Raw genomic sequence first — 24,966 nt, 5'->3', positions numbered from 1 at the left:
AACAAAGTAAGAAAAGAACCTCCCACCAGATATTCAATGGCACCACGTGGCACTGCAACACAGTGATGAGACAACCTACCATCATCTGAAAAGGTTAATCGCCACAATGTAAGAGTGTGAGCCATTGAAAATCCTCATGAAACTGTGGTGTGTAGACAAGAGTCACCGAATGTTAATATTTTCTGTGAGTTTGAGACAAAGTTGTACGGGCCATTTTTCTACTGTGAGAAGACCGTAATGGGTACCTCTTATATTGAAGTGTTGCAGTTGTTTCTACAACTGACTGCTGATTCCGAGATCATCATCTTCCAACTACATGGAGATCCCCTAATTGGAGCATCGATATTTGTCACTATCTAAGTAATGAACTTCCACACTGCTGGATTGGGCATACTGATGGAGATGAATTGGTCCTGTTCCCTTGCCTCCCATGTCACCTGACCTAATGCCTTGAGAATTTTTCCTTTGGGGATATACGAAGTACCATGTTTACGTACCTCACTGCCATGAACAACGGAACAGCTCAGAGAAAACATCAATGTTGCTACGATGACAACTGATGTGTGATTTGTTTTGAAATGCTATCCAATGAATATTGTTTCAGGAAAAACGTACACAGATAATAAATGAAATTCAGTTATCAAATATAACTGTGAAGAAAAGAACTGCTGAAATGTCAGAAAATGTGAAAGAAACTGTCATTACAGGCTCAAAACAAAGGGATTATACTTTGCTGCAGCTTGATAAAAGTACAGAAGTTGTTGGTCAAGCTAATTTATAGCTTTTGGTCGTTATGATTTGAATGGTGGTATTGAAGAAGAGCTATTGTTTTACTGGTCTTTGACAAAATTATTGACGAAGAGATTTTCAAATGTGATGACAAATTTATCAAAGAAAAATCGGTTAGATTCATCAAAGTGTGTAGGTCTGACAACTAATTGGGCATGAGCTTGTATTCATTCCAGCTTAGTTGCCAAACTTAGGAAAGTTGCACCCTATACTTTGCAGCATACATAGAGAGGCACTTGCTGTTACACGTTCGGATGAGTGTCAAAAAACCTCCTGACAATGCAGTAAAAATCATCAAATTTACTACAGAAAGGTCTAAAACTCAACTGTCTGGTGTTTTGATTGATGAAGTGGTCAATGAAAACACAGTTTTTACTTCACTGTGAAGTTCCGTGGCTATCAATAAGTACATTATTGTCAAGATTTTTCAAACTCTGTAAGGAACTCAGGATTTTTCATATGGATGGAGACTGTGATGGAACTTTCAAGTTCCTATTTACACTGTGTCACCGATGGAAACTGGTGGACACGGATGGAATGGGTGGCAGTTGTCGAAGTGAAGGTATTGTTGGTGGTAATGGTGATATTTCATACCAAGAAGTCCCTTCCGTACAGCATAGCCACCCGTGGTCGTCACATTTGCAGTGACGAGCAGTCCCTCTTAAAATATACCGAGGGTCTCACTGAAGCTGTCACTAACCGTAGTTATCCTCCCATCCTTGTACAAAAACAAATCTCCCGTGCCTTATCTTTGCAGTCTCCCACTACCTCCCAAAGTCCCACAGTCCGGCCACAGAGGAGCATTCCCCTCTAAACTCAGTACCATCTGGGACTGGAGCAACTGAATTACATTCTCCGCCAGGGTTTCTATTACCTCTCGTCACGCCCTGAAATTAGAAATGTCCTGCCCACTATCCTTCCCACCCCTCCTACCGTGGTATTCCACTGTCCACCGAACCTACACAATATACTCGTCCATCCTTACACAACCCCCGATCCCTTACCTCATGGTTCATACACCTGTAATAGACCTAGATGCAAGACCTGTCCCATACATCCTCCTACCACCACCTACTCCAGTCCGGTCACTAACATCACCTATCTCATCAAAGGCAGGTCTACCTGTGAAACCAGTCATGTAATTTACAAGCTAAGCTGCAACCTCTGCACTGCATTTTATGTAGGCATGACAACCAACAAGCTGTCTGTTTACATGAACGGCCACCGACAAACTGTGACCAAGAAACAAGTGGACCACCCTGTAGCTGAACAGGATGCCAAACATGATATCCCTCGTCTTAATGACTGCTTCACAGCCTGTGCCATATAGATCTTTCCCACCAACACCAGCTTTTCTGAACTGCACAGGTGGGAAGTTTCCCCGCAATACATCCTACGTTCCCATAACCCTCCCGGCTTAACCTTCGTTAGTCACTGTCCTCACCCATCCAGCCCCCTCCCTGTTCCCATTCCAGCACTACACAGCCGTCATTTCATTTCACCACCACACCCAGTCTTTTAATTTCTTTTATTTCTCTTCTTTCTGCTACTTACCCCCTCTCCCCTCCGCACCTTCTCTCCTGCACTCCATCTAAACTGCAACACTTGACTGTCCGCCACTCCCAACATACTATCCCTCCCCCTCCCCGCCCCAGCCTCCTCCTTACCACCACCCAATCGCCACTCCCATCATGCACTGGTGCTGCTGTTCGCAGTGTGGTCTCAGTTCTCCGAGACTGCAGATGTGTGTGCAAGTTGTGTGAGTGTGTGTGTGTGTGTGTGTGTGTGTGTGTGTGTGTGTGTATGCGCACATGCATGTGTGCGCGCATGTGTGTATGTGTGTCTACTGCTGAGAAAGACCTTAATGGCCGAAAGCTTTAATTGTGTGAATCTTTTTATTGTGCCTATCGCGACTCAGCATCTCCGCTATATGGTGAGTAGCAACTTTCCTTCTCTGGTATTGTTACATTGAAGTCCTTGAAGATGTTCTTTAAATTTTGGAAACAAATGAAAATAGAATGGGGCAAAAGTCAGGGCAGTACCTAAGATACTGGACGGACTGTGAACCCAAGGCATAGGATTGTTGCAGATGGTGCAGTACCTGTGTGTGGCCTGACATTTTCTACTGAAGAAGATGGTACTCCATGTGTGGAGGAACTATTTGGATTCATACTTTGAGAAAGTCAATTACCACACACTGTTTCCGTACACCGACATAATTATGTTGCACACCGCAATATGGTACAATTTGGAGACCAACAAAGGCTTGCAACTATCTCAATGAAATGGGAAAGTCAACTGAATAATATGCATGACATTTAATACCTCGAAAGAGATAGAGGGGCTGACCAGTACTTAGCTCAGTACAGCCAATAGATACACAAAACAGAATAGAAAATTTACTAGCTTTCAGAACTTTGTTCCTTCGTCAGGGAGGAGAGAGAGGGAAAAAAGGGGAAGAAGGGAAAGCGGATTCAGTTACTCACAACCCAGGTTATGAAGCAATATGGGAAAGGTTAACAGGGAGGGTAGCAAAGATGGAGGCATGGTGTCAGAGGGAATCCAAAGATATTCTACTGTAAGTACTGTGCCAGCTTCAAACCAAACCAAAGAGGATGCATACATACTTCTGAAACTGGCAAAGTATTTGCTCCTGAGTAGTTCTCACCCCAATATCCAAACTATTATATCTCCGGAACATTTTACCCATGAGAATGCCATCATTAACTCATACTGTAGAGCTGCATGCTCTCGGGTAAAGTAATGGATGTAGTTTCCTCTTGATTTTAGTCATCAGAAGTACCAGCACAGTACGGCAATGTTGGCTGACATTACATGGCCATATCAGTCAATCATCCACACTATTGTCTCTGCATCTATTAAAAAGTCTGCTGGCCCTCCTCAGGGACCACAATTGTCTGGCCTGTCAACAGATACCTCTCCATTGTGGTTGCACCTACAGTATAGCGATCTGTATCGTTGAAGGATGCAGCTCAAATGCAGTCCTACTGTGAATTCTGTTCTTAAACACAGAATGAGTTGGTTGACATTTGTAAGCAGCTGAAAATCGCCTTGACTATTGTCAATGATTGGCAGCTGCTGTGAGTCAGAGTGTTGGAAGACAGTCACATGCCTGTGGTACCTGTACCAAAGGTATCAAATACTACCCACTCCTGTAGATCCTGTTTCCTCTGCAGAAAGTATGGGATCTGTCATTAATCTTCCACTTAACTGTAAGTGGCATTTCAATAATAGAGCTAGGCATCCTGTACAGAGTGGAAAGGGACCAGAGAGGACTCAGGGTGTTGTATCGATCCCCCCAACCAACAAGTCTGAGGTGCTGTCTTTCACTGAAACTGAAATTGGGCCAGTGGGACCCACATCAGCTGTTTTGGGGAAACCTGTTTTGTCCAGTGTCAAGAGGATGCAAACACAAAAGAGTGGTAGTTCAAATGTACAAATGATGGTACCTCTTAGGGAAATGGCAGCAAGGGAAACCAGGACACCAGGTGCATTCAGTGTGTATGCTCAGGACCTCATTCAAGATGCTGAACAGGTTGTTCCAGCCGTCACTGAGGGAACACAAGCAACCAACTGCAGACCGTGGTGCATGATGGAACAAATGATGCCTGTCATCTGGGCTCCGAGGTCATACTTGGGTCATTCCAGTGACTGGCAGAGAAGGTTGGGAACATCAACCTTGCACATAACAGTTTCAATGACGCTCAAAACTTCCAGCATTGTTCCAAGAACTGATCGTGGCCCTTTGGTTCTGAGTTGGGTGGAAGGACTGAACAAGACTTTGAAGGTTCTGTTACAAGCTGGGCTGCAACTTCCTGAACTTGAGCTATAAGGATGAGAAATGGAGGGTATTCCTAAACGGGTCAGGTGTGTACCACACATCAGAGGCAGTTACTCAGATAGCTGACTGTTTGTGGATGCACAGAAGGTTTTTTCCAGATTAGGCAACTCTCCGCCCAATCCAAATACAAACAGCTGTAGGAAACTCAGTAGTATTAGTGAAAGATAGTGGAAATGCCATCCACAGGTGAGAACATTAAAATCCTAATGGTTAACTGCTGAAGCATTCGCAACAAATTGCCAGAGTTTGAAGCACACCTCAAAAGCAGCGAAGTTCACATTGAAAGGATAATCTCATGGTGTATTTGTCGCAGTAAACAAGAAACATATCCAGCGAGAAAGAAACTGAAGCTACCTGTGAGGTTGTTTGGGCAAGACAATGTATCAGGGTGGGGATAAAATGATAACTGCATCCTTCTATTGCCCACGACACTCATCTCCTTATGTAACCAAAAACCTTAGAGAAAACCTCAGGTCACTTGTACATAAGTTCCCTAACCATACTGTAATCATAGGTGGAAGCCTTAATCATGCAACAGTCCACGGGGAAAATTACAGTTTTGTTGGTGGTGAGTGTGATAAGACATCCTGTGAAACATTACTAAATGCCTTTGGTAAAAACTACCTAGAACAGATAGTTTGGAAACCCACTCATGATGGAAATATATTGCAGCTAATGACAACAAATAAACCTGACCTCTTTGAGGATGTCCCGTCTAAATTGGTGAAACAGACATTACCACGCAATAGGTGTAAAACAAAGTGTAGGACTACAGATAGGGAAATGCTGAATGAACCAAAATCCGCTGTCAGGAGAAAACTGCATGAAGCTTTGAATGACTACCATTGCAGAATACTGTTGAATGATCATTCACAAATCCTAAGAAATTCTGGTTGTACGTAAAGGCTGTTGGCACCAAAGTTAGCATCCAGTCTCTACCTAATAGGACAGGAACTGAAACAGAGTAGCAAAGCAAAAAACTGAAATGCTTACCCAAGTTTTCAAATGTTACTTTACAAAGGAGAACCCTGGAGAATGGCCACAATTTAATCCTAGTACCACTGAAAAGATTAATGAAATAAGAATGTGCCTGTGGTGTTGAGAAACTGCTGAAATTGTTAAAACTGAACAGAGCTCCAGGGCCTGATAGAATCCCAGTCAGATTCTATACTGAATTTGTGGCTGAGTTAGCCCCTCTTCTAACTATAATCTAATGCAGGTCTCTTGGATAAAAAACCACGCACAGTTCTTTGACAATTAGCACCCATTATACAAGAAGGGTAGTAGAAATGATCCACAAACCTACCGTCCAGTATCGCTGACAATGATTTGTTGTAGAATCTTAGAACATATTCTAAGCTCAAACATAATGAGGTATCAAATGCCAACCAGCATGGATTCCAAAAACATCAATCACGTGAAACCCAACAGGTATGTTTCTCACACGATATACTGAAAGCTTTGGATCAAGGCAGGCAGGTAGGTGCAGTGTTTCTCTATTTCCGAAAAGCATTTGACTCAGTACCACACCTACACTTACTGTCGGCAGTACAATCATACGGGGTCTCAAGTGAAATTTATGATCGGATTGAGGACTTTTTTGGCAGGGAGGACAAGCATGTTATGTTAGATGGAGAGTCATCATCAGATGCAGAAGTAATTTCAGGTGGTGTGTTGGGATCTTCGCTGTTCAGGTTGTACATTAATGACCTTGCACACAATATTAATAGTACTCTCAGACTTTTTGCAGATGATGCAGTTATCTATAATGAAGTACTGTGTGAAAGAAGCTGTATAAATATTCAGTCAAATCTTGATAAGATTTCAGAGCAATGCAAAGATTGGCAACTTGTTTCAGGTGTTCAAAAATGTAAAGCTGTGAACTTCACACAAAGAAAAAAAAAGTAGTAGCCTATGAGTATAACATCAACAAGTCACTGTTGGAATCAGCCAAACCACACAAATACTTCGGTATTACACTTTGGAGGGATATGAAATGGAATTATCACATAAGCTCAGTCATGGGTGCAGGTGGTAGACTTCAGTTTAGCGGTAGAATACTGTGGAAATGCAATCAGTCTACAGAGGAGTGTGCACAGGAATTACTTGTGTGACAACTTCTAGAATATTGCTCAAGTGCGAGACACATACCAAATACGACTAACAAGGGATATTGACCGTGTACAGAGACGGGTAGCAAGAATGGTCACAGGTTTGTTTGACCCATGGGAGAGTGTCACGGAGAGACTGAAGAAAGTGAAGAGGCAGATTCTCTAAATTTTCAAGAACCACTTTAAATGATGACTCTAGAAATATACTACAAACCCCCTACATATCACTCACATGCGGATCATGAGGTAAAGATTACGATAATTACAGCACATATAGTGGCATTCAAACAACCATTCTTCCTGTGCTCCATATGTAAATGGAACAGGGAAGAAACCCTAGTAACTGCTACAATGGGACATAACCTCTGCCATGCACTTCATGGTGGTTTGCAGAGTTTAATGTAAATGTAGATGCAGAAGCCACCCCACTAAGACCAATGTGAGATCTGCAGTTCATGGGTTTGGACTAATAAAAAATGAGGTTCTGAACTGTTTTTACAGTCACTTATACGGTTTTCGTCACTCAATCTTATTAGATTAATTAAAGTATTTTAACACATTTGTTAATATGTCTCTCAACTGCCCATCACTTCAGCTAAACAGCGAGTGGTTACAGTCTCTCCTAGCATACACCACACGAAGCACTTTTTGTGGTACCAGTTACATACTGGAACCGGGAACACTGAAGCCTCCGATCCCCCCCGTCTGCTTTGAGACCCATGACATCACAAATATGGCGGAAACTACCATAAACCACGAATCCAGTATGGCGCATATAAAGTCGGTACGTACACATTATGAGGACGAAAATACATCAAAAAACAAACACACACACACACACTTTCCACAAAAAGCCTAAGGACACTAACAGGACAAGCGCGGGAAATGGGGTGTTTTTGGGTGGGGGCAAACTAAATATAAACAAATTTAGACACCCACCCCCATACAAAACCACACAAAACGACGAAAAAAAAAAAAACTACATCACAAAACTCTCCCAATACCACTAAACACAATATCATCTGGAATCGGACACTTCTCTTGACCTATATAGCTCAACAGCAGCTCTCGATCCCATAAATTAGGATCAAACACTTCCCTTGGCCTATATAGCTCAAAAACATCTTCCGATACCAATATCAACACACACAGCCAGACATTGGGATAGAACACTTCCCTTGACCTGCGCACTGTTAATTTTATCCGTCCTATCCATTCCTGAACAAAAACAACAACCGATTAATTTTACTAAAATTACCACATGATGTACAGCAAACAACACTAAATTAACCTTCACACAAAATCGTTAACTCACTGAAACGAATTCAACTACGAACACAGCTGACACTCGAACAATTCTGGATAATGAGCAAAAGCAAACTGAGCCCATTACACCACACAAACGAAAACCCTGAACATACCACCAGAGTGCACAACAAACCACAACACGACGACATCTACAAACACGCCACACTCACAAACCAAACTCCGCGCCGTCATGACATCACACACGACAACACCCTCACATCACAGGTCAAAGCCGACCTGAGGGATCGGATGCTTCTGTCGACCCTTGGAACCACCTCCCGTTCCAATATTTTTTTTCCCCGGTATATTTATGGTTCAAATGACTCTGAGCACTACGGAACTTAACTTCTAAGGTCATCAATCCTCTAGAACTTACAACTACTTAAACCTAACTAACCTAAGGACATCACACACATCCATGCCCGAGGCAGGATTCGAACCTGCGACCGTAGCGGTCACGCGGTTCCAGACTGTAGCGCCTAGAACCGCTCGGCCACCACGGCCGGCGTTTATTTATGATATATGTATATAATATGCATCAAAATACTCATCAGAGACTTATCTATTCTGAATTTACCTTACTATTTTAGTTTTTATGAAAAGTATGTTAAGTATGGCAAAGTGCATTTAAATAGGGTGTGGTCATAAACATAAGGTTACATTAGAGCTCACTACGTTACTAAAATCTTTATTTGACTTTTACATTTGTTCGCTTCGTCAACTCAAACTGTCTCCTTTCATACTAACCTAGACCTCAAGCTATGCTACAGATCATTCTGTCACCAGAACCACACTTTTACAGGGGGTCCAATATCACATATTAGAGATTTTCTACTTTCAGTTGATACAGCTTAAAAATATCCAGTAGGGCCTAAAAGAAGTGTGTAATATAAATTATATATTTACTTGTATAAATTACATAGCTGAATTTGGCAGTGTAAAATGATTAAGGCACATTGGACGAGGGTTTATGTGGATAGGCAATGGGAAGGCAAACTGTCAAGTGACAATGTATAAAAAACGTTGTCATTAACAGGGCTGTACCGAGATTATTTTGCCATTTATTGGACAAACCTCCAGAATTTACATGATCTTAATCTGCTCACACATAACTGTCAAATGTATTTCTGAGTGCTCTGTTCATACAGAGTGAAATTTGTCATATACAGCATCTGCTCCATCTTTATAAGACTTCAGGTCACTCCTCTTTCTCATCCAGTAACTGTTGATCTTCGCAATATTGTACTTGTCTGTACAGCAGTACTGTGGTTTTGAACAAAGCACTTCTAATTTTAACATATTTATGCACTTGTAACCCCTGGATGTTACTTCTGGTGCACATAGCATATGCTATGAAGCACAAATTACAACAGCATATAGATGCAGCATTGCCAAAGATAAGAGAGTGCTTCGAAAACAACTACTCCCAATAGTGCATAGTTCGTAAGTTGTGTGTAGCAGCAACAAACAACTGTGCAATATTACTTCCCTTCAGTCTTTAAATTTCTTTAATTAGGGCTAGCGAAAACTTTTTGTGAGGTACACGATGCTTATGAATTACACGGGTGATGTAATCTAAAAAGCAGAACCTCTACTGTCCAAAATCTTACACAAAGGTGCTTCATGTGAATCAGAACACAGATGCTTCATAATAATAGTCCTTTAGCAACTATTAATGGAAGATTGCCTTCTTACGATCAACATATCATTTTTGGTGATTTTTTTGATATCATAATCTTCACCGAAGTTTTACTTTAAAGACAAATATCTATGTGCAATCTAAGGCGAAACTAATTAAAGCAGGTGGAAGGTCTAATGAAGAAAACATAGCCTACTTCCCAAACAAAAGTATTGGATATAAATAAGAGTTTATTTCTTGGTATCTATATTTCTCGTCGTCTGACATAGCAGAATCTAGGATAGAACCGCCTGATAACAGCTGTAAATAATTCGAAATCTGATTAACAATCTTGGGCTGGAAATTTCTACCGTACCTCACTTAACCTAAAACACACATTATTACAACGTGAACATTTGTACGTGTTGCCTTACTCACAATTAGACATTAATTCCGTAGAGCTGTTTGAAAGCTACAAACCTGTCTTCGAATGGCACCCAAATTATCTGTGGCATATTGTATTGCCTTATCTATTTCTGCTGGATTTGTTTGACTTTTATTCTCTCGAAACGACGCTCTTATCCTTCTCAGGGCATAGGTCCTGAAACAATTGTAAAGACAGGTACACTTAGCGATAAGAAAATCATGTACCTAGTTTAACCTTAAGAGATTTTTTAATGCAAAACGTGATTCATCTTCAAACACCATTGTCTGCATAGTGCACCTGTAATTATATGATGGAAACTTCTCAGCTTCCCTCAACATTGTTTTGTATAATTTCAAAACAACATTCCTCGTACTACTCATTTTAATTCTTTTCAGCCGGGTAGAAAACACATGACTACCGATTTCTATCGTTATCTATGGAAATTTTTTTGTGATTGCAAAATGTGTTTTGCTTACTCTCTGATTCTGAATCACGATTCTATAGTATCTAGCACTGAAAGGGAATCATGTAATGTTGCTATTCAACGTAAAGGGCACAAAGCCAGTAACTGAGCAAATTTTACAATATTGTTTTTGGTATGAAGTTCCTATCATTATAGGACTTATCACGTTTCTTTCCATTTTCTAATTTTGTCACATTCTTTTTTTTATTTTTATTGTGTAGAAGGGTTCTCCTGAACGCTCGTATCTAGTATTCACACGAATAACTAAAGAAGTTTGGAGTAAATTTGGGTGTTTGAAGCGACAGGAAAGTGGCTGTAGACTTTGCAATAATATTATCTTTGAGAAGCGTAGTTTACTAGTTTAGTGTTTACGATGGATTGGAGCTATGAGTATGTTTCGAACTAACATTTTGCGAGAAATAAATGATTAAATAAAAAAAAAAAACTAGCTCGTTTATTTCTATTGAAAGATTTCTCAGAAATGTTGAGCGTGAATTGCCAAGAGAAACTCCAAAAACTCGATTGCCAACTCCTAAACAAGGTAACTATACAGCTCAAATGCCGCTGTAAATTCACCACAAAAGTAGTTTATGACATTGTATTGTACTCAGTTTGATAGATGCTACATCCAACAACAGGACTGTTAACACGGCAAAATATATATCTATTTCCATACTTGGCAGCCCACTGCAATGCCAGTGGGTGGTACTTCCCGTTAGCCATTGTACGTAGAGTCCTCGTTTCGTAACAGTTCTTGAAAGTTTTTTTGTGAGCAGGTTTTAACTGGGTAGTTGCCGATGTACAAGCGTCTGCCAATTTAGATTTTCAACATTTTCATCACAATTCATGGTCTCATTTGCTTTACCTGCGATTGAGCCAGTGTGAACATACCATTTCACATCCCTGCAAATTATTTGATTCTAATTGTGACTCATCATTATTGTAGTCAAAAGATTCTGTGTTTTTGCTTATAGGCCTAATACCTGGAAACATTTTGGAGGAATGTGGCGGGGGGATGGGGAGTGTTAATTGTCCATTGTAAGCAGATCCACTAGAGTTACTTACATAGACAAACAAACTTCACCAGCAGACATCAATTTTGCCAAACCTTATAGTTAGATATGCCTCATTTACCAGTTATGGCTGGACAGACTGCATCAGAATTCTGTAGGCTGTATAGATTTGCCCTGTCAACAACTTTTTGTATAACATGTTAAGAAAATTGTTTACAATAATAACATACATATAATAGATGAAAATTATTATTTTGCCCAATCAGTTTGATCACTGTTGAAAAATTTTCCACTGGAGTGTAATGAGTGCTGTTTCAAACCCATTACAATTTTCCTTTTGAACAACGCTAGTCATAGACATTGCAATTCTTGAAGCAGTGTGTTTATACATCTAGAATGTAGACTGCAGTTTATTCATCTCATAATGTATAGTTACAAATCAAAAGTTTTTGTACTGGAGACACATCCTATTACTTTTAAAAAAATAAGGTTATGATAATGCATTTCAGCAGGCATTTCTGCATTTTTACACATGAACAATTTAACAAGAACACATCTATATAGATACTCCACAAACCACCGTATGGTACATGATGGAGGGTCAACAGAAGCTTCCGATCCCACGCGTCGGCTTCGACCTGTGACGTAAGGGTGTTGTGTGTGACGTCATGACGGCGCGGAGTTTGGTTTGAGTGTGGCTGTCTCCAGTTCTGTTTTATCTTATTTTATTTACTTTTCTGATCTGTTCGTTCTATCTCGTGAGATTTTCTTTTTTTTTTAATTTAAAAACACTTATTACTTATTTTAATTATCTGTTTCCTCCAATTTCTGTTTTAGTTTATTATATTTATCTTTCTGATCTGTTCGTTCTATCCCGTGAGATTTTTTTTTTAAAAGACAAAAAACACTAATCAGCTACTGAAGCGTCTTTATCTTCTATAGTTTGCAGGGGTTATGACCCCTGGGGAGGTGGGTGGGTATTCATGCATGGCTGTCTTCACTTACACGTTGTAGCTACGCAAGGCGTCTAAATTTGTTTATATTTAGTTTGCCCCCACCCAAAACACCCCATTTCCCGCCCTTGTCCCGTTAGTGTCATTAGGCTTCTTGTGGAAAGTGTGTGTGTTTGTTTTTGTTTCCGCCATATTTGTGACGTCATGGGTCAAAGCAGACGGGCGGGATCGGACGCTTCCGTATTTCCCATGATGGAGGGTGCCCTGTACTGTCACTAGTCATTTTTTTTCCCATTCCACTCGCAAATAGAATGAGAGAAAAATGACTGTTGATAATTTTTAGAGCAACCAATGGATACTATCTTGTCTTCCACACTGGTGATAGCTTGGTATTTAGCGTTCCTCTTGTTGTGGGTGTCGTCATTATACAAGGTGTATCAAAATGAATCATCAGATTTTTAAAAAAAATCGTAACTATTATGTTGTTTGAGGTGTGTGCGTGAACAATATACTGTTGGAAAGAACACTCTTGAGTTTTACATGGTTCCTGTTTTGACTCTTCAAAATTTAATGTTTTATGTGCAGTTTCATGGGAAAGATGTATGGTCCATTTTTCTTTGCCGAGAACATTGTCACAGGAAGCACGTACCTTGATATGCTTGAGAAATTAGGCTACTTTTGCCACTGTTGGGGCACCGGCAATTTTTAAATCAAACGATTACCGAACAATGGATCGGTTGCACTGGACCAAATGATTCAGCCTTACATTACTGGTGTCCAAGGTCACTGGACCTGACTGTATGTGATTATTTCTTGTAGGGGTTTATAAAAGACTCCGTTTATGTGCCACCATTACCAACAACAGTGAATGAACTGAGACGTCACATAACAGCAGCTGTGAAAGTTGTAATTCAAGACATGCTCGCTGCAATGTGGAAACAATTTGAATGTCACATTGACATATGCTGTGCATCTCAAGGGGGGGCCCTATTGAACACCTATGAAAAGGTATGAAAAAAAACTTTTTGAGTTTCCCATTCATCAAAAAACAAAATTCATTGTATATGTTTATTAGTTTGAGAAATATAGATGTGCCAAATCGGAGGATTCTTTTTGATGCATCCTGTATTTTAATGGCCGCATCGTCTTCTGTTTTCTTTTACACTGATGAGACGTAAAAACAAATACTGACTGAAGATGGTCATGAGTTGTAACCAGATGAATACAGGCTTACAGTGCTCCAATCTTTCACGTGATGTGGTGATCCTAAGATATTATATAAGCATTAACACATTCATGCAACCAGAACAGTGTTTTCATAATAGCTGGCAATAATTACTATGGCAGTGAAATAGTGTATAATATGCTGTTACAAGTTACTGCTCACCTTCTGCCCCAGTGAAACTGTACTCACAGGTAGCTTACATAAAGCATCAGGTCTTGATTCTTCCACAAAAAATGATAAAAGGTCTACTTTCGTTCTTAAACACAGCACATTAACACTGTATGATAATCTGTGACCCTGAGTTTTAATTTCAGTGTCTATTTTGGTGGGGCATTGGTTGATCCCTGGAATAAAAATGCCTTATCACAACATTCTTCTCTTCTGAAAGACTCACATTTTTATCATTACTGATGTCAGTTTTTGTTTTGTTAAAAGAAATGTTATTCACATATTGATTTTGTGTTGCTTCATTGATTGTAGATTCTTTGTTATCATTATTTATTTCCATAGGCCTACCATAGTTGTGTTAAGAGTGATCACAAAAATTATTATACTACTAACTCTTAGGACTATGATGGTGTCTCAGCCCAGGCACTAAAATCTTGTCCTGATATGGTAGTCCCATCCTTGAGTTTCCTTTGGAGGCAGTCAGTGAGTCACACTATATTTCCTGAAAGATTGAAGTGTGCAGTAAGAATGTTAGTAAACAAAATTGAAGATAAGCAACAGACCTGCTATTGTAGATCCATTTCTCTCCTTTTGCTCTTAAAAAATAATTGAGAAAGAAGCTTTCAAAGAATGCACTGTAGCTTAGGTGGCTTTTGTAGCCTAATTTGAGGTATTTTTCCCAACTTAACAGACTGTAACTATGCTATATAGAATTCTTAGTCTCACCACTGTGGTAAGTTTATTGTGTATACCTGATATATCATTTGTTTTCTTAGTTGTCATCCTGTTTGTAGGAAAATATGCTGAGTCTGTGGTGTGTTTTTGATGCTGATCTACGATAAAGGTGGATACAAAGCTTTACAGAATTGTGCTGAAATAACATCTTCAATCTTCTTCTGTAACTTCCTTGTTCACCCCTTACTGAGTTCCGAAAAGAAGCCAGTCTAACATGGTGGTGCACATATTCTGTCATCTATTCCCTACACACAAATATGACTGCAGTATGTGTACTAGTCATCCATCCCCTAAGGACACTCCCTCCTTATGGCGCACAATGAAATCACACCACTAATTTACGATTTGTGTGTGGGAAAAGAGAAACCAAGCTAAACTACTGATTCTGCGTTCTGTCTTACATTACAGACTTTTTATAGTACATGTGGAAAAATACAGCCATGCTATATTGTAGTTCTGTACATCGATAGTTAATGCCAAATACATTTTCTGCATTAGAAGAGGGAGGAAAAAAGTTTGAAACTATAAGGGTTTTTTTTTTAAAAAAAAAAAAAATTGCTCTCTTCTGCAAGAGAATCTTCTCAAAGTCCGTGGGTGCAACATGGTGCCACATGCAGTCACAAAGCCACGAATTCTTCATTGCTGTAGGCATGCTGCATAGTAATGTGACAAACTCAGACAACAAGGTGCTGTCATATGCTGTTAAAAGGTGGTTCTGCCGGCCAGTTTGAAGATGGTTTTGGAAGGTTTCTCACCTGGTTGTATATTGACCTTGTACTATACTTTATGTAACCAACCCAAAACCTTTGTAGATATCACAATACGTTTTGTTCAACTGCAGTTAATGCTGGTTGACACTAATGGACAAAAGTCATGAAAGTAATGCAATAAATTTATTAATGTGAACAGATATAAAGTTTTATAAGCAAATGAAGTGTTATAGACGGCATTAAGGTTGAATAAGTCTTTTTTTATAGTACATCTCCTGTTTCTCCTTTGTAATGGATATTAATGTCACATTTTTGTTGATATCCAGAGGATTTTCTCATCATGCTCACATTTTTGTTTCCCTGTTTCAGATTTTTAATTTTCAGTTTCAAACTAACACTATTGGAGTACCGTCATCATCATCATCATCATCATCATCATCATCTAAGACTGATTATGCCTTTCAGCATTCAGTCTGGAGCATAGCCCCCTTATAAAATTCCTCCACGATCCCCTATTCAGTGCTAACATTGGTGCCTCTTCTGATGTTAAACCTATTACTTCAAAATCATTCTTAACCGAATCCAGGTACCTTCTCCTTAATCTGCCCCGACTCCTCCTACCCTCTACTGCTGAACCCATGAGTCTCTTGGGTAACCTTGCTTCTCCCATGCGTGTAACGTGACCCCACCATCTAAGCCTGTTCGCCCTGACTGCTACATCTATAGAGTTCATTCCCAGTTTTTCTTTGATTTCCTCATTGTGGGCACCCTCCTGCCATTGTTCCCATCTACTAGTACCTGCAATCATCCTAGCTACTTTCATATCCATAACCTCAACCTTGTTGATAAGGTAACCTGAATCCACCCAGCTTTCGCTCCCATACAACAAAGTTGGTCGAAAGATTGAACGGTGCACAGATAACTTAGTCTTGGTACTGACTTCCTTCTTGCAGAAGAGAGTAGATCGTAGCTGAGCGCTCACTGCATTAGCTTTGCTACACCTCGCTTCCAGTTCTTTCACTATGTTGCCATCCTGTGAGAATATGCATCCTAACTACTTGAAACCGTCCACCTGTTCTAACTTTGTTCCTCCTATTTGGCACTCAATCCATTTATATTTCTTTCCCACTGACATTACTTTCGTTTTGGAGATGCTAATCTTCATACCATAGTCCTTACATTTCTGATCTAGCTCTGAAATATTACTTTGCAAACTTTCAATCGAATCTGCCATCACAACTAAGTCATCCGCAAATGCAAGACTGCTTATTTTGTGTTCACATCTCTTAATCTCACCCCGCCAGTCTATTGTTTTCAATATATGATCCATAAATAATATGAACAACAGTGGAGACAGGTTGCAGCCTTGTCTTACCCCTGAAACTGCTCTGAACCATGAACTCAATTTACCATCAACTCTAACTGCTGCCTGACTATCCACGTAAAGACCTTTAATTGCTTGCAAAAGTTTGCCTCCTATTCCATAATCTCATAGAACAGACAATAACTTCGTCCTAGGAACCCGGCCATATGCCTTTTCTAGATCTATAAAGCATAGATACAATTCCCTGTTCCACTCATAACACTTCTCCATTATTTGCCGTAAGCTAAAGATCTGGTCCTGACAACCTCTAAGAGGCCTAAACCCACACTGATTTTCATCCAATTGGTCCTCAACTAATACTCGCACTTTCCTTTCAACAATACCTGAGAAGATTTTACCCACAACACTGATTAAAGAGATACCTCTGTAGTTGTTACAATCTTTTCTGTTTCCATGTTTAAAGATTGGTGTGATTACTGCTTTTGTCCAGTCTGATGGAACCTGTCCCGACTCCCAGGCCATTTCAGTTATCCTGTGTAGCCATTTAAGACCTGACATTCCACTGTATTTGATGAGTTCCGACTTAATTTCATCCACCTCAGCTGCTTTTTGCACTGCAATCTATTGACCATTTTCTCCACTTCCTCAAATGTGATCCTATTTCCATCACCATTCCTATCCCATTCTACCTCGAAATCTGAAACATTACTGATCGTATTTTCACCTGCATTGAGCAACTCTTCAAAATATTCCCTCCATCTACCCAAGGCATCCACAGGATTTACCAGCAGTTTTCCTGACCTGTCCAAAATACTTGTCATTTCCTTCTTACCTCCCTTTCGAAGACTGCTAATTACACTCCAGAATGGTTTTCCAGCAGCTTGACCCATAGTCTCCAACCTGTTTCCAAAGTCTTCCCAAGATTTCTTCTTGGATGCTGCAATTATCTGTTTGGCTTTGTTTCTTTCTTCAACATAACTTTCTCTGTCTACCTGAGTTCTAGTATGTAGCCATTTTTGATACGCCTTCTTTTTCCTTTTACAGGCTGCCTTGACTGTGTCATTCCACCAAGCTGTTTGCTTCATCCTACCTTTACACACTACTGTTCCAAGACATTCTTTAGCCACTTCTAGTACTGTGTCCCTGTACCTTGTCCATTCCTTTTCCAATGACTGTAATTGACTACATTCAACTAACTTGTACCTTTCTGAGATCGCTGTTGTGTACTTGTGCCTGATTTCCTTATCCTGAAGTTTCTCCACTCTTATCCTCCTACATATGGACCTGACCTCCTGCACTTTCAGCCTCACAATCCCAATTTCACTGCAGATTAAATAATGATCAGTGTCATCAAAGAATCACCTGAATACACCTGTGTCCCTCACAGCCTTCCTGAATTCCTGATCTGTTGTTATATAGTCAATGACAAATCTGGTTCCCCTGCCTTCCCAAGTATACCGGTGAATGTTCTTATGTTTAAAAAAGGAGTTTGTGATTACTAAGCCCATACTGGCACAGAAATCAAAGAGTTGTTTCCCGTTCCTGTTGGCCTCCATACCCTCTCCAAATTTACCCATAACCTTTTCATATCCTGTTCGATTTCCAATCCTGGCATTAAAATCACCCATGAGCAGAACACTGTCCTTGTCCTTTCTCTAACAACTACATCACTGAGTGCCTCATAAAAACTATCCATCTTATCTTGATCAGTCCCTTCACAATGCGAATATACTGACACAATCCTAATTTTCTTGCTAGACACTGTCAAGTCTATCCACATCAGTCGTTCATTTACATACCTTATTGCAACTACGCCGGGTTCCATTTCTTTCCTGATGCAAAGCCCTACACCCCATTGTGCTATTCCTGCTTTGACTCCTGACAGGTAGACCTTGTATTCTCCCACTTCCTCTTCTTTCTCACCCCTTACCCGAATGTCACTAACAGCTAAAACGTCCAGCCCCATCCTACTTGCAGCCTCTGCCAGCTCTACCTTCTTCCCAGAGTAGTCCCCATTGATATTAATAGCTCCCCATCTCATTACCATTTGTTTGCCAAGTCGTATCTTAGGAGTCTCTGGTTTGTCGGTTAGAGGTGGGACTCCGTCACATCCAAAGGTCCGAGGCATTTTGCTCTGATTGTTGCCAGCATCATATTTAAAGTAGCAGGGAAGCAGGTTGCTAGCCTTACTTGCCCCGAGTCCCATTGGAGTATGAATAAATTTTTTGTGGCTGTTTTTTAGCTTCCTTTCATAACACTTTGAATATTCTGGATTCAGTCATTTGAGGACATAGTTTCAGATTCTTGAATAAAAAAGGTGGTATTACTAACATTAAATAATGTATTTCGCACATACTATTGAAATATATGTACTGTTCTTTTACTAAAGTAATCCATCTTAAAACTACTAAAGATATAACTATCTTTTGAGATACAGTAAGTTTTATGTACTTCTTGTCAAATTTAATTCTTGGGACACAACACATTTTCAAACTATTGGAATCAATTACAGCATGTCAAAAATTGCCAGTTCTGAAATCTTGCCTCTCGGCAAATGTGGGCATCTATGCTTGATATCCCGTTTGAATGTACTTTTGATAACAAACATTGGCATGGTACCAAATCAAATGTTGTATAGAAGTAAGCCTAAAATAATAAAACATGCCAGGATAAAATTTTCACTCTGCAGCAGTGTGTGCACTGATGTGAAACTTCCTGTTGGAAGAAGAGCTGTGAGGACAAGTCGTGAGCCGTGCTTGGATAGCTCAGTCAGTAGAGTACTTGCCCGCGAAAGGCAAAGCTCCCAAGTTCAAGTTTCGATCTGACACACAGTTTTAATCTGCCAGGAAGTTTAATAACACATTCATTTGATTGCCTCAAGCCATTTCTTTAAGGGTGTCGTGAGAAACGTATGAGTTGGTTTCACAGACCATTGTTTACAGAATCCATCCTGGTTGGCATGGAGGTAATCATTTTGTTCTTTGCTTATAGAATGGATGCTGGTGGGTTTTTGTGGCAATCATAGTTTACATGTACAGTGAAAAGTGGTTATTCTGCAGCCAATTAGCAAAAAAAAAAAAAGGAAAAGAAAAGGAATGGACAAATCCAAGAAGGACTTTCACTCTGAGGGATCTGTACAAATTTAATTATGTATATAGATAGTTCATCTACAGATTTTGATGAGTGAGTTTGCAAGTATTGAAGTTTGTAACATAAGCTACTATATCACAGTGATGCTATCTGTTTTTACTGATTCAGGTATGGAATCCAAAAATAGTAGCTACCAGGTCATTACTAACCACAGTGTAGTCCATTGTTTTGATTTCATCTGAGGAAATATGGTCAAGTTTGACATTCTATCCAAGAACTGGAAATTATAACAGATTATCATACGAACTACAGACCCAAATCTGTCAAAGCAAGGGAGAGAGTTGGTAGCATTATAGCATAGTGAGAAATGTGATTCAGCAAACCAGGCAACACATTTCCATTGATTCATGATCCAATTTAAATGATACCATGCCCAAAATCATTATCGATGATGTCGTTGGGGTCAACAAGAGAATACATAGGGGTTATGTGCTGCGGAGTCCCCTTTTCAGCAATAAGTGCTGAACGAAGAACTGTGAAACATTTGTGCCTGCACCTACATTGTGTCTTATCATCATATCTACCACATAAGGTTAACTACGCAGCTTTAAAAGCTGTCAAGCCTCCAACCTCCACATTTTGCCATGAGTCAGAGTCATCCAAAACTTGGTTGTGTACCCATGGTTTCAATGTCTTTCAACATTTTCCATAAATGCTTATTGTTGTAAGTTTGCAACAGAGAGTATATTAAGCACAAAATATTCACAAATAAATCGTATAAAGTAGTAGTTCCTGACTCTTCTGGAAATACTCAAAATGAAAAACTTCTGGAGGTGATCAACACAGTAATCTGGGTATGGTACACACAAATTCACACACACTCAACCAGCAGTTTCTGGATAAAAGCTAAAGTGAATGCCGTTTTCTGTTATGTGTTGTTGCGTTCCATGCATTGATCCATTATTGGTAAATGGTTGATTACGGTAATTGGGATGTTTCTTGAATAACTCGTGTATTAGTGCAAGTGGGAACTGTTTATAGATTCCTCTGGGAGGCACTTAAATATGAACTGCGCACTCGTAGACCATAAGTTTGTTCAGTGAAAACACAACTGAGGTTTGAATGATGAACCAAGACAGTACTGCATTAGGCAGACAGGCTAGTCTGTTTGTTAACCAAACATTGATGTTAGGTAACAACAAAGTCCAGGTCACAGCCCAGGAAAAACCACCTATGGCAAGGTCATTACCAGTAGGTACACCAGAGATCTTGCTGTAAACATTGGCTGGTTGCAACAGGTGACCCATGGCAGCCCTTAAATTTGCTGCAGGTGTTTCGCCATGTGTCCTGATGGCAGTAGGTGTATCCTTCTGTGCCACACCAGGAGATGTATAATTATATAAATTGATCCATTAATACATAACAGCAGAATTTCAAGATCTCTCCCCCTTTTGAATCGTCCCGGAGGTCTGTTGCAACCATCCTGGCGTATTCGGGGGAGGCATGGGTATGGCCTCGGATGCTGCCTGTGGTAGAGGAACTGCTCCTGGGTCCAGCACTGGAAATGTTGGAGGTAACAGTGGTTCAGACTCACAGCTTGTTGCTGGTTTCGGAGAAGGCTGTGGGTCAGACCCAGCATAGACTGGGGGGGGGGGGCAGTGGGGGGGGGGGGGGGGAGGGGTGCTCATGTGTCTCATCTGTGATCTGGGTCCAAATCCATAGGGGTGATGGATGAAGGTGGAGAACTGGGAATGGCAAATGCCTACTACCACTTTGGATGTCATCCTGAACCCGTATGCCTCATTTGCTGTTGGTTCTTGGGCTGGATGTGGCAGGTTGCCCATACTGGTGCAGCACATCTGGGAGTTTGCACTGAATGACACAAACAGAGCTGGTTCTGATGCTGGTGAAGAACGCCTTGAAGTGTGGCCTTTAGTATCAGCTTGTGTCTTTGCTGGGCATTGATGGAGTCACTTATCCATCCAGGCATATGCCCAGTGTGGCCTGGGTGTAGATGCCCAGCTTGACTGGTGGGCTGCTGTTTTTTGTAGCAACAGAGGCTACAACAGATATAACAACACGGGTCTGTGCAAGAGTTCCACTGAGCTCCAATTGTGGATCAGTGTCTCCCGCTGAGAGGATGAAAATGAAAGCAGTGCAGAATTGGTATGTGTGGATGCATGTCTGCACAAACATTTTTGCCATATCAATAGAAGTAAGGTGAAATGAAAGTGCCATAATACGCTTGATTCTATTTTAGATGCAAAATCACTGAAAAGCAGCAGGTGCAGACTGCAGTCTATTATCTGTGACAAGAGCATGTGGAGCTTCTTCAGTAGAAAAAAACTATGGTGAGGCCTTAGTGATGTCCTCCATTGTGGTCAGGTGCAAACTGATTATGTGTGGGAAGTGAGAATAAATATCTACTAAAATCTTCCATATGACCTCATGGAGTGGACCCACAGAATCTGAATGCTTCAAACCCCACGGAAGGAAGGAAAAACTCAAGCTTGGTATTGTTTCGAACATTGCTGTGTCTGACAAACTGGGCAATGTTGAGCCACATGTGCAATATTCTCACCAACATGTGGAAAATACACATTACTGAGCCAGATTCTTCAGTCTGGAAATGCCCCCATGGGACTGATGCAGGAGTCGCAGTATACAGCATTGCAAATCTCTGGATTATCATTTGCCATGGCATCTTGATTCAGTAATAGGACACCTCTGAAAAGATGAAAGACATGGCATTGTGAAATGAAACAATGAAGTTCTATGAGGCTGCCAAAGGAAGGACCTATTGCCAGCCAGTTTGTACGAACTGACGCACCTGTAACAAGAGTAGATACTTATGTATGACCACTGTGACATCCCTGGAAGTGTTGGGAAATTCTCCCACTGACTGCCCCAATAGTGAATCATTGTGAAAGCAAACAGTCTCTTGTTTATGAAATTCCTCATCAGGACCCATAGAGAACTGTGGCTGCACACCTGCCTTCACGCGATGGGCAGATGTGTGATAATGAATGGAACAGTGGTAATTAGATACGAAAAGAGCCCAGGGTTGTAAACTCTGAGATGTCTTTTCAGACAACATCTGTAACTAGGTGAAATTGGTTACCATACAGGAAAATGCAGAGCTTCTTGATACCAAATATAATTGCCAATGCCTCCTCCTCTATGTGGAAATAATTTTCTTATCCTGCAATCAGCATCTTAGAGGAGAATGCAGTAGGCTATTCTGATCCATTCAGATGCTTATGCCATAGGATAGGCATGATACTATATGGGGAAATGAACATGGTCAACACAAGAGATAAATAAGACTGATAGAGAGTCGGTTAAAATCACTTTGGTGACATTGCTTCACCTTAAAAAATGCTTGGTGACAGTCCAAGGACCATTGGAAAAGGACCCCTTTCTCCGCAGTAAATTCAACATGTTCAATTTGGAGGCTAAATGGGGCCTAATATATAACGTTTCCCATAAATCTGCATATCCTTTATGCTCTTTGATGAAGTAATATGAGAAATGACTGCCACATAATCTGACATCAGTTTAAGACCGTTCCACTCAAGGATCTATCCTTTATACATAACCGAAGGCTCAGTGAGAAGGAGCGAGTTACACTTTAACGTGGCTTGCATAAGGTCAGAAAATACTCACCAAAGATTCAACATATGCTCCTCCTGAGTCCGTCCTATGACCACTATGTCATACAGATAATTGATACATTGTGGAATACTGGCTATAGTTTGTTCTAAAAATTTCTGAAAAATTGCTTTTGCTCTAGCAATACCAAAAAGTAACCTGTTATATTGATTGATTCAGGTCCTTCACCTCCCCCCCCCCCCCTTCTAAAAATTTCTGAAAAATTGCTTTTGCTCTAGCAATACCAAAAAGTAACCTGTTATATTGATTGATTCAGGTCCTTCACCTCCCCCCCCCCCCCCCCTTCCTCAATTATTTGCTGGATGTTTTACAGTCTCTGTCTTCCTCTGCAGTTTTTGCTATCTACAACTCCCTTTAATACCATGGAAGTCATTCCCTGTTGTCTTTACAAACATCATATCATTCTGTCCCTTCTCCTTGTCAGTGTTTTCCACATATACCTTTCCTCTCTGATTCTGCACAGAACCTCCTCGTTCCTTACCTTATCATAATTTGCTTATTTGCATCAGTACATTCGGCTGCTGATGGCACAGCAGGCCCTGACAAACTTTCGCTATATGAGACTGGTGAAAACATTGTTGACAGGTGTGATTGTAATGTGGGCAACTATGTCTAACATGTATGGAAGAACAGTGAGGACAACTGAGCAGTCTGTGACATTTTTGCAATGACCTAGTGGTAAAATGTTATAGTGCTGAGTTTGATTCCTGTCCTGTACCCACATCCTGCAGGGGGGTCCACAGGGTTTGAACTCACTTTCTGAATTCTGTTTCTGTAGTGTGAGCCATTTGGGGAAAAACTCCCTCCCCACCTTCTACAGCATGGGTACTTGTAGGCCCCCCCATCCCCCCTTCCTTCCCCACCATAGGACCCTCCCCCACTAGATGACCAGCACGTGGAGCCAATCCATGTGGTGGGGTTGTTGTGTACCCAACTGGCTTCACCCCTGTCAATACAGGAGTGTCACCTCCTCGTGTATGCCTAGGAGCAATTGCTCATATTTTTGGGGCATCAGAATTCCTGGCAATGACTGCCATGCCAGGCGGATCTTCCACAGCTGGTTGGCACCCACAGGGTGAGCCCCTGATCGGAGTGGGTGATACCAGGGCAGACACTCTGCACATGAAGCTTACTAAGCTCCATACTTCTGGCCACTCTTCTGCAGTCATTTCTTCAGACAGGAACAGTTCTGTGTCTGTTCTTACCTCAGCCCTCCCCTAACTGGCCACCACCTGCAGGAGGACAGGCCCACCAGCTTGGGGTAAAACCCTTTTTCCATTACTTGATTTGTTCAAGGACAGGAAGAAATCACCACTCTTTTTTTGTAGGTCAAGGTAAATTCATCCTTCAGTCTGATGAGGAACTCACGACTAATCTGGCGTGGCACGGCATTCATTTTATGCGGCAAGTCCAGATAGATTCTAAGGACAATCGTGGTGATATCAGCACTATCATCCTGACTTTTAAGGGGGATACCCTTGCAGAAAAAGACAGTTAT

At 40.7% G+C, this 24,966-nt stretch overlaps 2 protein-coding genes across 2 annotated transcripts in view; one reads left to right on the top strand and one right to left on the bottom strand.

The window, feature by feature from the left end:
* LOC124619318 (LYR motif-containing protein 4) overlaps positions 1-10,566 on the bottom strand; it is a 48,603-nt gene extending 38,037 nt beyond the window's left edge. The window contains exons 1-2 of the mRNA XM_047145627.1: positions 10,413-10,566; positions 10,169-10,289 (exon numbers count right to left, since the gene is read on the bottom strand). Of these exons, the coding sequence (XP_047001583.1) occupies positions 10,169-10,289; positions 10,413-10,495 (204 nt within the window). The 5' untranslated portion in view covers positions 10,496-10,566. The remainder of the gene's footprint in view (positions 1-10,168; positions 10,290-10,412) is intronic.
* A 340-nt stretch (positions 10,567-10,906) lies between these two features.
* LOC124619317 (COMM domain-containing protein 8-like) overlaps positions 10,907-24,966 on the top strand; it is a 59,805-nt gene continuing 45,745 nt past the window's right edge. The window contains exon 1 of the mRNA XM_047145626.1: positions 10,907-11,119. Within this exon, the coding sequence (XP_047001582.1) occupies positions 11,060-11,119 (60 nt within the window). The 5' untranslated portion in view covers positions 10,907-11,059. The remainder of the gene's footprint in view (positions 11,120-24,966) is intronic.

The sequence above is a fragment of the Schistocerca americana genome, chromosome 6, assembly GCF_021461395.2.
Source record: "Schistocerca americana isolate TAMUIC-IGC-003095 chromosome 6, iqSchAmer2.1, whole genome shotgun sequence".
In the NCBI taxonomy this organism is placed as follows: Eukaryota; Metazoa; Arthropoda; class Insecta; order Orthoptera; family Acrididae; genus Schistocerca; species Schistocerca americana.
The sequence above is the reverse complement of the archived record's forward strand: the minus strand, read 5'-3'. Positions and strand labels throughout refer to the sequence as shown.